Source organism: Fukomys damarensis, unplaced genomic scaffold (assembly GCF_012274545.1).
Source record: "Fukomys damarensis isolate Sample0158 unplaced genomic scaffold, DMR_v1.0_HiC HiC_scaffold_31, whole genome shotgun sequence".
Taxonomy (NCBI): Eukaryota; Metazoa; Chordata; class Mammalia; order Rodentia; family Bathyergidae; genus Fukomys; species Fukomys damarensis.
This window is the reverse complement of record NW_022900943.1, coordinates 702898-719345: the sequence shown is the minus strand read 5'-3', so window position 1 is coordinate 719345 and position 16448 is coordinate 702898. Positions and strand designations below refer to the sequence as shown.

The following is a 16448-nucleotide window of genomic DNA, read 5'->3' as shown; positions in this document are numbered from 1 at the left end:
ATCTATCTTTACAGATAATAGAGATTTGTTATATTCCAGACATGAAAATACAAGTGTTAAAAAATCACTCATTTTCTGCTACACTATATGCCAGTAAACCAGAAGTTCAAATCATGACCACAGAGATTGATATCCACACAGCAAGTGTAACATTCACATCTAACATGGCAAGTATATCTGCAATACAGAAATGACAGTGTCTGAAGCTAATAGGGTTAAGCAATTTCTTTTGTGAGGCCACCAGCAAAATCTACAGCAGCTGTCCAACTTTGCCTTTAAAGATCATAGCAAAAGCTCAAGGAAGTGATCCAAGGCAGCACTAGACTTGAGTAACACGATCGCTCCAATTTAATTTTCAGCCAGGGGAATGGATAATGAAAACAAAGTTATTCCTCAGTCACTAAGTTTACTTGACAAGCTAATTTTTACCAACCTTTAACTTAATCATACATGTAGCCATAAGAACTGTGTCTTCTTTTGTGTAGACAGCCATGACAACTTTTAAGTACTGCTATGTGAGATAAGCTTCAGATGGCTATCACTTATTTAAACCTTCTTATAAAAACTACTGAAAAGATTTTAGGTATTCAAGAAAAAGAAAAGGGAAATTCTGTCACTGCTGTGAACTGCTGAGCCAGATCTTTGATTCTATCAATGAAGAAAACTCCAGAATTCACATCATTTTAAATGACTTAAAACATTAAAATGATTTGTCTAAAAGAAACTCAGTTCCTCACAGATCACAATTTTCCACCTTCAACTACTTAACACTTTAAAACAAACAACGCTCCTCACCGCACACATACTATCATCCAGTTCTTACCAACACATCTGAGATACCTACGCCTATTTCTCCTTAACATATAGAAAACAGGTATTTCAGATATCTAGTCAGGACTAATTGATATTTATTTTTAAATAGAAATCCAACATTTTTCCTAAGTTTTTTAAATGTATCAATAATGGAAAGAGAGTAATCAGTTCAAGGATCCAATAAAGTTATCACTGTGGTTAATAACTGCAATATTCTAGAAAAATGTTCCAAAATAATTTAAAACTATGTGGGAACAAGAATGACTTCAACATTCACCATTTCCATATTTATGGTGTATATGTAAATATACTGTTTTATTCAAGTAAGTGTGCCTAAAGGGCAATTTGTTTCCTAAATATCCATTTTATCCAGTATTTAATTTACAATTCCACTCATGATTACTTCTACAAAAGTCTGGGTCACAGCAATTTTAGTTAACTTTCAGGCCAGTATATATTTATATGTACTACATGTCACAGGTAATAAATATTGACTATAAACATAACAGATAAACTTTCTGATTGTAAGTAGATTCCATCATTTTGTACCATCTCTTTTGTACTATTTAAATAAAATAGTACCATATATTTCTCAAATAGGAGAAATGTGGTTTTGACTAACATTTGAAAATTACCAGTGATTTCCTAAAGCAGTAAACATTGTTTAACTATGAATTCAAATACATATACAGATGGATATTCCTGAATTAATATATTTATGAATGACTTGTTCTAAAAAGTAAATACCAAAATACTAAATGTAAATGTGCTTCACTTTTCTTAAGCCATAGATGCTTCAAACAAAATTAAACAAATTGGTTTGCTGTAACCAATGATGGGAGCTCAGTAAGTAAGGGAAAACTGTCTCTGCCTATTCTCTGTGACTTGAGAATCTAACTGGTTATGTTCGTTATGATATACTTGAGGATCTGGGAGCCCCCTGCCTGCAAAATCTCCCATGGAGACTCAGGACCACCCACTGAAAATAGTACAACATTCCTGCGTCAAGCTCGAAGCTTGTCCATGGGATTGGTCATTCAAGTCTTTTAAATACAATTTTATTGAAGGGTTGTGCGAGGTGGGGGAGGGAGTAGAGGGATTCCTGAGTGTATGGGGGAGGAAAACTCAGACCTAGAAAAAACAGAAATTTCTAAAGCAGAGGTTCCCGCAGTATTCCCTCCTCAATGGATCCCCAGTTTTTAAACAGCTACATAAACAAAGTAATAAGTGCTCACTTTCAGAAAGAATTACATTATACTCCATTTGAACACGCTACAAAGTACTTTTATTTGAAAAGCTGCTTCTCTTCTGTTATAAACAATTTTACTCAGCAGCAATTTCAGAGAAGATAGCTAGAGAGAGTGGGAGGTGGGGTTAGGAAAAATTCACTCAACATCTTTCAATGCCTTAAACAGTTGATCCAATAAAGATCCTTTAGAGAAAACTTGAAGTCTGTTTTTTTCCTCCAAGTAAGCAAATCACACAGCAGCGCTTTTCTTTACTAGGGTACTGTACCCCTGTCTCTTTAAATCCCAGGCCTGCCCCATTTCCCACACATTCAATGAAAGCCCCACGTTTGCTGGCCTCCAGCCCACAATGTCAAGTAGTTTTCTAGCTATTGAATTTCAAGATTATTCTTTTGGATCATTTGCCCTTTAGTTTTAAGCATGCCAAAGCAAAAATAATGTCTTCTACAATAACACAAAGAAAACTCAGAGGTCTTTACAAGCCCACAAGTAGAGAACACCTCACCCTTTGGCTCCCTTTTCATTGCCAAATATGCTCCCACTACGTATGCTCCAAATAAAGGCTACTTATATGCAGTCTTGGACTATCATATATCATAGCCTTGTCTGTCCTGTAACAAAACTCCACAAGTACGTTTATTTAGCACCAAATTTGTAATGGCTAACAACCTACAACATCAAACCAGATCTTCGATCCCCAGATCTATGTGTTGCTAGCTCACAAGTCTTCAACGTGGCACCTTATTCAGTTGGAATAATTTTTAAAAACAATTACTTTATTTTAAAGGGAGTATTTTGTTTTCTATGTTTCTAGTTAAAAAAGCAACATAAATTTAATACTAAAAACAGTAAATAAATATTCCAAGCTATACTCACAGGACCAGAGTGTAATTTCCTCATTCTCATACATACCTTAATCCCGAAGAAAGGAATCCAGGACATTATGAATCCCATTTAGAATTCTCTCAAAGAGACTAAAAATACTTCAGTAGAATTTATCAGCAGACCTAAATTAAGTCCATGGAAAATAATGTTATTCCAAATGTTAGCAAACAGAACTGGAAGAGGCAGTAACTTTATTCAACTAGCTAATAAATACCCAGATCGCAGAATCAAATTTTATATGTTACAAACATCCTACGGTGGAGTTACTCTAACTACATCTTATAAATTTTGTAAAAGCACCTAATACTAAATGGAAAACACCCTTATTTTATTTAACATACAGCTCTGCTGTGTACTCATGCACAATACACTTTTAAAGGAATTTTTTGTGATAAAAAGGGAAAGATGTTTTCACACAGATCATAAAATTATAGACTTAGATAAATTTTAGATTGCAGAGAGACCTTTGAGGAAGACACTATCTTATCTTAGTTGTGTTTATGAAATATTCATGTCAATAGGCCTATGCTTACATAACACATGAAATTATATTTTAATTTTCATTCTTAAAAACTTGTTACTTTTGTAGCATAAATGTGAACTTTTATTAAAGCCAGCTTTGTACTAAAATTGTTAAGTTATGTATCATTTCTCCACTCAAAAAGATGACAACTTTCCCTACCTCAAATACATTTTATTTTAGTACTTATTTTATTTTAGTACTTGTTTTTGGGACACTTTACTTACTAGACTTTCACATTTAACTTCAAATTATATACAAAGACACACAAACAGGTAACTGGTCATTTATTTTGAAATGTGGATCCTATTTATTCTTTTCCCATTTATTCTTAATACCATTACTATGTAGCTAAACAATATGATGAAAGTCCCTTTCATTTATAATCAACTTTTACAGTGGGATGCAGGGCTCTAGGAAAATTTCTACCACTATGTATCAAAATAAATATGTTAATCAACAAAATCATACTTATCAAAATTCCACAGGGAAAAAAGTCCCAAACTTTTAAAACATTATATTCTCCAAAATCATATACAATGAGTCCTTGGTTAACTACAGCTTTTACTGCACCAGCGTGCGGATTCAACCAAACATGGACTGAAAATATTCAAGAGGGAAAAACTACAGTTAAAATATATAGACGTTTTCCTTGTCACTACTGTCTAAATATGTATAAACAAGTATTTATAATGCATTCATGTTTTACCAGGTATTATGAGTACAAATGTTTTTAAGTATATGTGAAGAAATGCATAGATTACAGGCAAATACTATGCCAGTTTACATATAGGGAACTTGGACATCTGCTGTATTTCTCCTATAAAGAGTATCTGATATGAATATTTATGTATCAATCAGGTTAATCTCACGACTTTTACAAATACAACAAACATGAACTGTTAAGAAAGGTAAGAACATGACCTATATGTTTCTCTTTAAGGCTTATAATCAACTTATGAAACATTTGTGTATTCATTCAAAATAATGTTAAGAAAAAATTTCAAAATGACAAGGTAACAACTATTTCAAATAACAAAATATAAAAATATTTGAGATGGTCCTATTCATGTCCTAAATGAGACTTTTACAAAAAAAAAGCTTATTGCAGATGTATCCACGCATACATTTAAATATCTAGTTCTACATTCCAAACATAAGTAATATATGTAATCAACAAAGCTTGAAAAATTTTTAAAAATTTCCCACCTTTAAGACACAACTTTCAGGGCTGGGGACTGAGCTCAGCGGTTCTGCTGCCTGCCTTGCAAGCACAAGGTCCCAAGTTCAATGCCCGGTATCAAAAACAAGATTCAACTTTTACTAACAGCTTCCTGGGTTTTAGGGTTACTGCAGAGCTCAACGGCAGAGGACTTACCTATAGTAAAGGAGGCCATGATTCAATCCTGGGAGCCAAAAAAAATGATTGCTACTGTATCTTTTTACCTTTTCATTTTTATGTTTCAGGATTCTCACAATTTGTATAAAGTGGAACAATTCTGACTACTCTATATAAAGAAAATGAATGAAGTTAAGTACCAAAATCAATGATAATAAGACCAAAAAGGAGCCTCCACAGGAAAATACACCAAGTCGCCTTAACTACAATATATTGTGGGGCCTTTAGAGCAAACTCTAAAGGGTTTAGAATACTCTCCAGCATTGGCATTTGCTGCTCTCACTAAAGTGCCCACATTTGTGTATCTCTGTGTAAAGCGAAACCTTGGTTCTGCAGTCAATGACAATTCCCTTTACCAAGCTGGAACGCTAACTAGTTATTTTTTCCTTTGTCTTAACAGTGACGTAGGATGTGGCAATTAAAGAATGGAAGGATACTTGCTTTATGAAACAATTTCAATTAAACAATTCAGTTAATAGGATTGTATAATTCTATTTTGAATTATTAAATAAAAGACACTACAAGAATGTTAAATGCTCAAAGACTTGATATACATTTTTCTAACCTGTTTACACGACTACACAGCTCCAGGTTCTCAACTATTATCCTAGTTGTAATAGAAACACAAGTAGTAATCTGAGAAGTGATATTTCAGAAAAGCAAATTAAGTGACAAAAATTTGCTATACTGTGCTAATTATGTTTGGCCTACATTACATACAATTTTTTAAAAAATCAATCAACATGAAAAACCAATAACCTGACGACATGGCCAAGAGCCACGTTTGAAAAAGAAGTTCTAAATAAATAGAAAGCTCTTGAGTTCTTGCAAAACTCCAATCTATAAGGCGTAGTTGATGGTTGCTATAAATGACAATATGAACAAAAACAAACTCTGCATAACCAAACCTTCATCATTTGTTTGGTGAATCGCCCTTCTCATGTCACTGATCAATGTATTTCAATATACTAAAGATTCATATATCAAAAATGTTTTAAATATCTTAGTCATTGGTAAAAGCACTTGCCTAACACATACAAGACTCTTGGGTTGGATCCCTGGCACCACAGAAAAAAAGAGAAATCATTACCCAAACTATCACACTTTTAAAAAGTGAGAAATTAAATACAACACTATATATCTATTGCCTAGTAAGATCATCTATAGTTGATAATTTATAAATGATAGTTACCATTTTACTGTTATAAAAACACTAGATCAATTAAAATATATCCTCATGCTTTTTGAAAAATCAAAGAAAAATGGTATTTCAGAGGGGAAAATCCCACAGAGAATAGTCAGTCCAAACACATCGTTTCTACTTACCCAGGCCAGGGCCTTCCTGCTTCATTGCTAAATATTGCTCCTATCAGTTACTGAAATACATCTGACTCTTTATTTTTAAAGCCAAAAGGGACCTATATTTCATGGACTACGTAGTTTAAAAAGTTAGGGATGGTGAAGACCTTCAAAGTTATGCCTAGCTTCTTAAAAAAGCATCCAAAACAGATGAAGAAAGAATAAATAAAAACAGTGAGGGCGGGGGCTCATCCTTGCCTATTACAAAAGCTAGAATACATTCTAGAAGATACAATTCTGAATGCAGGTTTCCTGCTAAATTCAATCGTTTTGTTTACACAAAGCCAATTCTTAGAAGTAGAGAAGAAAAGTGTCAGAACAATGAGCAACAATTTAGTGGGGGTGGGTGGAAGCTAAAATTTAGAGATCTCTTCTTCTGGACTTGCAGTATCTGCCTTTGTTACACTGTTGCCAAAAACTTCCCATGTCTAGACACCAAGCTTATAAAGGTATCAAGTAGTATCTACAGTGATACTGAGTTCCCATCTTATCTGATGTGTAACTCTAATGCAACATAAGAGAAACAATAAATACACACGAGAAAGAAGCGCAGGACCATCCAAGCAACACTTACATAGTCATGCCAGTAAACTAGCTTCCTGCGTGCAAGTTACTATTTCTGCACATACATAGGAAAAGTCATACAATAAGCATGATATGGCAACCTTGAGCTTGGTCAATGTTCAAATAATTTATCCCATTAAAAGCAACCAAATCCTAATATCCCTAACTCACCATTTTTCACTGAGCCACTACAATTGCTTATAATGAAAGGACTAGGAGAAATAAATCAATGGTGGGAAATATTTTAGTAAAATAGTGTTTCAATACAAAGAAAGCTTTCATTATACCACAACACATAATAATGAAACATTTTAGATAAAAGATACAGATGACACAAGATAAAAGCCATCATATAAATTAAATTTATATCCAGAAATATTAAAGAGACAAGTAATCTCCCTACTCTCTAGGTCACTGTTAATACTTTGAGAAACTGTTACTATATAGTCATTTTTAAAAATCAATATGTATACACAAAACATTTGGCCTGGTATTGATAGGATAGAAAGTAACTGACGGATTCTACTGGGAAGAAAGGAAGAAAGAAAAAAAATCTAGATTTGATGAAACTAAATATTTTAAATTTTAAAAATGTATCTGGCTCTGAGAATATGAATCTTCAAACATGGATAATAACTTTAAACCCAACAAATCATCTTTATAATCATTAATGAATGTTAATTTAAGTAAATCAACCTCAGATTCTGAAGGAAAGGTATGCTACAGCTTTCTTTAATTAAAAAAAAAATGACAGTACACTGGTTTTATCCAAAAAGTTAATTATTAACTGCTACATAACAAATAAATCATACTTGACTTTTGACACTATCTTTTAAAAAATTCAGGCCTCAACCTGAATTTATCAGATTTAAAGAAAAAGGATTAGGTAATACTTTATCAGATTTATCAGATTTAAAGTAAAGGGATTAAGTAATACTTTTTTCTTAAAACCAGGTTTGGTATCCTTCCTGTATTGAAATCCCTTCACAGGGTAAGGTGGGACAGAAAACCTGAGGCTACTACCATTCAGCAACAATGTTCTCTCATGACTTAATCTCAAAGGACAATCTTAAATTAATCCATACTCTACATCTGATTTCTCCTGAATAGTACCTACAGAATTTTTTCCTTTTAAATGGCATCTACCATGGCTAGCTCCACTGAATTAAATCATAGATCATGTTACAAAAGCAGTTACTGTTGAACTTGTCTGCTAGTAAGTGAATACTCAATACAGTATTTTAAAAGAAAACATTGACTACCATTTATTACTAGTTATCTAGTTCACTCTTGTGAATCACTGGGTGTACATTCAAGATCACTCCACCTTTCTAAGCTTTTGATTAAAAGTAAAACAAGAGAATTAACAAACAGGAAAAATCTGAAGTGTCCTGTCCAGCTTTGCTTCAAAGACACAAGCACATTGCAGGCAGGGGCACCTCCTGGTCTGGCACACATCTCCCATGTCTTCTATCCTCATCCTGCAAATATGAACCTGTGGGTTAAGCAAATTATCAGGCCTATCAATTACATCCTTAAACAAGACTTTAAGACAAAATAAAAAGACCAACTTAACAAAATTCAAAATATGGCAAAAAGACCCATAAATTAGGATTCAAGAAAGGGGGCTGGAGCATTTTCAACACAAAAAAAATCCAAAAGATTAACATCCTAGAAACAAAAGGATGAGCACCCCACTAGTCTTTTTTTAAAAAAGGATATAAAAAGTCCATAAAAAGAAATCTAAATGACCACTAAATATGTAAGTGCTTAAAGTGCTACCTACTAAGAACCAGAGAAATACAAATGAAAAAAAACACCATTTTTCAAAGAAATACCAAAAATAAGAAATGTTAAAATAAGTAGTGTTGGCAAAGATGTAGAGAAAAATGGTACTTATTTATGACAGAGTATAAACTGTCAAAGCTACTTTGTAGAACAATCTGACAGTGTCTAGCACAAATGAAAACGCACATGTCTACAACCCAGTGACTCAAATTCTAGGCTTATGTCCAAAATTTTTATTCATTTGCACAAGGTAATGTGTTCAAAGAGGCTCACTATCCAGAACAGAAAATGACCTACATATTTCCTAACAGGAAAACAAAAAAGTATACATTATATTTGTATGATTAAATATTAACAAGTGAAAATCAAAGATGAATGGACTCTACAAATGAAACGAATAGGTTCAAAAGCACATTCAGTGGATTTTTAAAAAAAGCAAAATTATTCATTCATTAAAATGTTCTGCATTAAATATAGCAACAGTTGCATAATCTTGTTAACATAGTAAAAAACATTGAATTGTACACTTTAAATGGTGAATTTTATGGTACATGAAATATGTCAAATCAAAAACTTCACTCAGTATAACATCATTCATGTTGATTTCAAGACAAATGTGCTATGATGCATAAGCAATATAAATACACAAATGTAGATAAATAAAATGAAAGGCTAAAATTCCAGAAGAAAAAGTTGAAAAGCATTTAAAAATTTTAGCTACATTAGCAATACTTCATTCTTTAAAATTGAATGAAGAATCAGAGCTGGGGTATAGCCCAGACGTAGGGTGCTCATTTACCCAACATTCATGTGAGCAGAGTTAAATCCTCAAACAATACACACACACAGAATCAAATACAATAAAATAAACATTTGTTTATTCTTGGAAATGGAGATTTTTATTGTTTGCTATATTTCTTTGTATTTTCCTGGAGGCCTTTTTTTTTTTTTTAAATAAAAAGCAGCCACAAATTATAAAGGGCAAAAACAGGCATATTACAAAAGACAAACAGGAAACAAGCACATATATACAAAAGCATGCAGCACTACTGGTCTAATAAATGCAAATTAAAATGAGGTATTTTTCTAGATTTCCAGTACTAGCACTACATGAGGAAATAGGCAGTCTTCTAAGCCCCCTACGTAAGTATCAATAGGAAAGCTTATACTTCTTGGGGCAAAGTTTGGTAATACATATAAATAATTTAAATATGCATACCTTTTGACTCAACCACCTTCCTTGAAGAGAAGTCCAATGAAAAATAATAAATCTATATTCTATGTAATACCCTGAAACTAAGCAATATAAAAAGATGATCTTCCATGAAGGTAGGAATGGTCATCTGCACCTTATCTCCAGCACCAAAAAATGTGCTCAGCACATAGCAGGAGCTCCAGACACACAGAGTTAAATGTTAATTGTTAATATTTATGTATTTATCAGGAGAACAGATACACAGAGACATAGCTACCAAAATATTAACTCTGGTTATCCATGAAAATTTTCAAATAACTTACTCTATATTTCTATGGTTTCTGACTGTTCTACAATGCATGTATATATATGAGAAAACATAATTTTCATTTCCATGTAAAAAATGAATGTAAATTATTCATAAAGGATACAACTGGACAATTATGCCATGTAATTTCTCAATTTCCAAGATAACTCTTTTGAAGACTTAACCATTAAAAGGTTTTTAAAAAGAAAAGGAAAAGTTGTATATCTTAGAACTGTAAAGGCTACATTAAGTAGTGAGGATCATTTGTAACAGATGACCAGGGCCGGGGATTTAGCTCAGTGGTGCCTCCGCCTGCCTCACAAGCACAAGGTCCCGAGTTTGATCCCCAGTACCAAAAAAAAAAATAGAACTGTAACAGATGATCAGAAAAAGGGAAGGGGAATCAAAGTTAGTCCACAGAGGGTTCACTGAAAGAAAATGTCCAAAAGCCAAGAAAATGAAGAAATGATCAAACCAAAATTATTAAACCAATTTATTTCCCTGAACTGCTTATATCACAGTAGTTCTAAGAAAACCACCTAAAATACTAGATCTAACTGACCTCTGAAAACCATGAGCAATATACTGCAGAAAAGAAGGGACATTAACTATAAAATACATCCAGTAAAACACCCACTTTTATTATCCTTTTCTGAAAGAAACTGTTAGATAATTGTTACACTGGAATATAATGAGGCAAATACATCGGAAGCTCCATCTTCTGTTGTTAAATGAGTTTACAAACAATAGTAATAATCATGAAACACATCAGCATCCATGCGAACATTGTGCAGTTTTCACTCTGTCTGTGAGATGAGGAATACTGCCTGTCAGTGGTTCTCAGAGTAGACTGGGAATTTCATGTCCTCAACACCTGTCCAGGTGGCTGGTAAAGTTAAAACTAACTTTGATAATTCTAAGATATGCCTTTTCACTCTTTCTCTATTATAGTTTTCTAGAGGCTACACGATAACACAACAGAATGAATACAGAAGAAGCAGATATGAGAATCCAGTTGTCTTCCATTAAGCCAGACAGTAAAGATGCAAATGTTTTGTTGTTTTAAAAACTATTTCTCACTAAAACCATATTTATATGTTACTAGGAATGAGTTATTTTTATCTTTAAACAAATTACTGTCTAAAATGTCTCATGGGGGGGGTACCAGGGATCAAACTTGGGTCCTTGCACTTGACGGGCAGGCGGTAAAACCACTGAGCAAAATCCCAGGCCCTAAAATGTCTCATTCTTCACACGATAAAATTAATACATATAACATTTGCATAGAAATGCTCTTTGGAGGTCCTAGATTTGTAAGAGTATAAGGGGTCATAAATACAATGACCTTGAAAATAAACTATTTATATTTAAGCTGCAACTCAAAGAGTTGTTCTATCACTAGTCTCACAATACAAATGAAAAGAAAACAGATACAGAAATAACTTGCCCAAGATTACCCAACAAGTCTCTTAAACCGGCTTTTGGATACAAGTTTTATTCCTGACCCTCTCTCCTCTTCACTGGTAAGCAACAGTGTCTCCCTAAGACCTGGTTAAAGACCACTCATATAGTTACATGTTAATATCTGTTTAAAAGGCAATATCCTATACTGATCTGTTTTCTGTCTTTCAGCCTCAGAAAGTACTATGTGATCACTGTAACGTTTTAAATGCATGGAATTAACTTTTTTCCAACTCAAACGCTACAAAAATAAAATCCCAGCCAGGAGTAGTGGGCATGCCAGTAATCCCAGCACTCGGTGAGACAGACGTAGGAGGATGGCAAGTACAAGCCCAGCCTGGGCAATTTAGTAAGACCCCATTCTCAAAATAAAAAGGGATGGAGATACAGCTCTGCATAAAGACCCTGGATCCAATCCCCAGTACCATAAAAAAAAAAAAAAAAAAAAAAAAATTTTTTTTTTTTTTTTTTTTTTTTGGTTTTGGAGATCAAAGTCAGGACCTTGCACTTGCAAGGCAGGTGGACGAACCACTGAGCTAAAAAAAAAAAATTTTTTTTAATGAAATCCCATCACCACCGCAAGTATCCAATGAAGAAAATTACTCTAAGAGTTTGGCTCTCATTTATGTAGCATTTACTTATACATACAGGCATGCTTCTATTCTTTTTACTTGGATAAGGGCATTTCTTAAATGGGGTCACATGAATTTCGCAACTTGTCTTATTTCACTTAATAGCTCTTTAAGAATTTCCTCCAACTACAAAGAGATTTACCACTTTTTACAGATCATCATCATTAAACACCCAACTAAGGTACCCTATGTGACTTACTTCCAGATTTCTCCTATTACAGAAAAAGTCCCAAGAAATATGCTGAAATTTGTGTTTGGGAAGTCGTATCTGCCAGAAAATTCTTAGAATTAAACTTGCTGAGTTAAAGGGTATAAATATTAAAAACCTTAAAAGGGCCAGGGATTTAGCTGAGCAGTTCTGCTGCCTGCCTTGCAACTGCAAGGACCAGAGTTCAATCACCAGTACCAAAAAAAAACTAATAGATTTCCCTAAAGTCCTCCAAAATGACCATGCCCAATTTATATTCTAACCAACTGCAAGAGATTTCCTCCACTAATGAAGCATTTTTTGTTTTTCTTGGGTTTTTTGTTTTGTTTTGTTTTTTTGAGACAGGGTCTCACTAAGTAGTTCAGACTGATCTGGAACTATGTAGCCTAGGCTGGTCTCAAACTCACAGCAATCCTCCTGCCTCAGCCTCCCAAATGCTGGGATTACAGGCATGCACCAACACGCCCAACTTAAGGCTTTTAAGTGCCTTAAGAAATTATACTTTATGTTGCTTCAAAATGACAAGTACAACTGTTCTCACATGTCATCTTAATTCCAATCAGTACCTACACAAATAGCACTCACCCATCTCTTACTTTTTCCTTATACCTTTTAAATGCCTCAAAGACAAAATAAACCAGGTGCACACAAAATTATAAATAGTGACCCCTCAAATTTAGGTATCTAGATAGTTATCCAAATTATTTCAAAAGACACAAATCAGAACTGAGCAATAAAGCAAGGCTCACTTAAAGGAAATTTGTAAGCATGGATTTATTATGCTTTACCTGCCTACTCAAAGGACTAAAGGCTACAGATAAAAATTAAATCATATCAGAGACAAAATAGCTCACATAAAATAATATGCAGATTTAATATCATAAATGTCAATGAAATAGATTGCAATAGTAAGGATGGCTATAATTGGAAAGTTCAATGAAATTCACAATATTGAAAATGAAAATATTAATACTTGAAATGTTTTGAATGTGACAATTCATTTTAGTCTTATCAGATTAGAATAAATCTTTGATGTTAATAAATAAGACATAGTCTTTTTTTTTTTTTTTTTTTTGGTACCAGGGATTGAACTCGGGACCTTGAACTTGCAAGACAGGCTGTGGAACCACTGAACTAAATTCCCAGCCCAAGACATAGTCTTTTCTTGAAAGTAGATCATTTAAAAATGCATCAAACTCTTACCTCACTTTTCTGTATCGGCTAATGGATATACAAGGTTTCACAGCTTCCTCAAAATCTCTTTTTCTATTACTTTATACCAGTAGTTTTAAATTGAAAGATGTCACATATCTCTGTGACAGAGTAAAGACTCATTAATTCAAATCCAATTAGATCAATTCTGAGAGAATATATGTAATTCCTATTCAGCAGCAAGTTGAAAAAACTATAATTTTTCCCCTACAAGTTCTCATATTATTATTGCAAAGTAAAGGAAATCAACTTGAAAATTAATTTGCCTTTCTAAACTAAAGATTTATAAAACCATCCATCTCATGGCTAAGCAGCTCATGCTCAGTTCTACATTTCATCTGTGGTTATCAGCCACTGTACAGTGAGAGAGATCTAACTCATCACTATTTACAGGCATTTACAGTTTAGAGTATGAGCAATTCTTTCAAATATACTCAGATTTTCCCTCAAATTTAATTTTGTAATTTCTCCCATTTCAAATGGGTGAAATCATATCCTATCACTTACAAAACACTGCACCTTAAGAGGTACTATTAGAAATGCTTGGCATTCTCATTCTGCATTTATTTATCATTTTGAAAGATAAATAGTAAAGCAAAATAATAATAGTACCAGGATTAAAAATGCACGTTTGGTGTTGCCTGAACTCACAACTATTCCCAATGAGCAGTGCGGCCTTCGCTTGCGATCGGAATCGTGTGTAATTACAGTTTGACAAGGCCTCTCCTGGGCAACGTAAGCTGGCATTTTTCCCAGGACTTGTCACATCACGAGAACCACACATACAAATAAAAATCCAAAAATAAACACTTTAAAACAATGACTTACACACCATACAAAGAAGCTCCTCACTCAAGAATAAAAATCACAGAGTTCAACCAACAGGCATACTTGAAGAGGTCTGGGAAGACCTTTTCCATGCTGCTCACCACACCTGGCAACAAGTCCCAGGTGTGGCCCGGTGGGTGGGCAGCACCCTCACGTTCCCTTGGGCTGGACAGAAAAGCATTAAGTCGGGGAAATACAGGAAACCTCACCACACACACCACTGAAGCAGAGAAAAGTGGCACACCACAGAAGAGGCTGATCTTCAATTTCATAATGCCAAATGTTGGTTGTTAAGGTGCCTAAACAAAGTTATCTTAAGAGCTACATCTTCTGTCAACTGAGTTTATTTTCCTAATATAAGAAATGTTGCTTTTTGGTGAAGTGTATTTCACCTTGAAGTAAATAGCAGCCAAGCAGCAGTAATAGTGTATACCAAGGATCTTAGAAAGGGGTCTCTTTTGTTTAAATTCCTCTGCAGTGGCTCTACAGACACATGGAGAAAGATTCCAAGCATAACATCCAGTCTCTGGCAGTGACAGAAACTTGACAATGCTCATCCTTATCACAGCTTGGAAGAAATACAAAGTATAATAAATATCCCAATCTACATTCTGATATAAAATACTGAACACTAAAAGTTATTTCCTGTAAGCCAGGCATACTTCTAGCCTTCTACTTAGGAGCTTGCTGCATTTATTAACCATCCAACAAAGCTCATCGACTTCAACTGTGTAAGTTTTCAAGAGGCACTACAAACCAAACCATTAAGGGCACAAAAACACACATTCGTACTTGCCAGTACATGACCACTGGAAAGCACCACACAAACTCCGCCACCTTTCTTTATTCAGCCCCTGAATGTTCAGCAATTTCCACACAGCTCTAAGCAGAATGGATTTATTATGATGTTACTCTAAGAAACTGCAGGAGTTCTAGATGCCAATAAAGATTACGGATCAAATGGAAGATAACTACTAACCATTGTGTCGCCTTAGATAAATAAACCTGCTCACAAACAAAGCACCTTATTGTATTTGTACTGTTACCTCCACTAATCCAACTAAAACAACCAGACAGTAGCTTTCCAGAGGCTGAAAGCAATAGAAACAAAGACTTCTCAAACCCTCTTTAAATTTCTTTTAAAAGGACACCCTTTTCTCTTTTCAAAAGCTGTCCTGCTCTTTATGGAAAATGTTTCAGACTGCAGAAGCTCAGCAAGACTGTGCAAATTAGACTCCAAGGCTAAGAACCAAGGTGGACAGAAGACACAGGCAACACAGCATCTCTTTGAAACTTAGCTTCCAACCCCTGAAGAAAGCCTCTCCCTGCCGATCACATCTAGCAAACAATTCACAAAGGTGCCCAAAATCGAAGCAGCAGTCAAACATCCTGGGAGAAAGACGGCCGGAGGAGTAATCTCCCCAACTACATATAGTCAAGACTGGGATGGGGTGTGACACGGCTAATTTCCAAAAGAAGTCTTTGGCAACTGGCATTCAGTGCTTCCCAGGTAGAGGGGAAGCAGAGAAGATGCTAAAGACAATCGGCTTCTTAAGACGGAACATTAATTACATCCATTCCTCGCTAACACCACAGGTAAATTCCTATTTCTCCAGGATAAAGGGGGGCATGCCCAACCCCTAATTACAGCCTCCCCACAGCCCCAGGGGCCCCGGATGAGTAAACATGACATGATTGTTCCCTCGCGCAGGGACATTTGTTATCGCGCCTCTTTTGTACTGGAACCTTACCTCTTTTGGGCCTAGGGAAGCTTTCGTGCAAGTGGAAGACGACTTTCTCCACGAAGTGCTGTATGTTGCTGTGCTCCGGGCCGCGCACGAACACCATCCAGTCGTGGGTGAAGCCCTCCACGGTGGGTTTCTTCCGCACCTGGGCGCGGTGCCCCAGCTCCAGCTTCACCTGCACGGCGCACTGCGGGCGGGGACACGGCCGTGAACAACAGGAAGGCGACGACTGGGGGCCGAGCCCCGAGCCTGACATTTTCTCTCCGCCCCGAAACGCACGGAGAG

General features: G+C 35.0%; 1 protein-coding gene and 1 long non-coding RNA gene across 2 annotated transcripts in view; both read right to left on the bottom strand.

The window, feature by feature from the left end:
- The window catches only part of LOC104866730, a 47235-nt gene extending 44187 nt beyond the window's left edge, over positions 1–3048 (bottom strand). Inside the window, exon 1 of the long non-coding RNA XR_781515.3 lies at positions 2973–3048. This is a non-coding gene — a long non-coding RNA (uncharacterized LOC104866730). The remainder of the gene's footprint in view (positions 1–2972) is intronic.
- The window catches only part of Mllt3 (MLLT3 super elongation complex subunit), a 248208-nt gene extending 231816 nt beyond the window's left edge, over positions 1–16392 (bottom strand). Inside the window, exon 1 of the mRNA XM_033757689.1 lies at positions 16170–16392. Within this exon, the coding sequence (XP_033613580.1) occupies positions 16170–16266 (97 nt within the window). The 5' untranslated portion in view covers positions 16267–16392. The remainder of the gene's footprint in view (positions 1–16169) is intronic.
- Between the last annotated feature and the right edge of the window lie 56 nt (positions 16393–16448).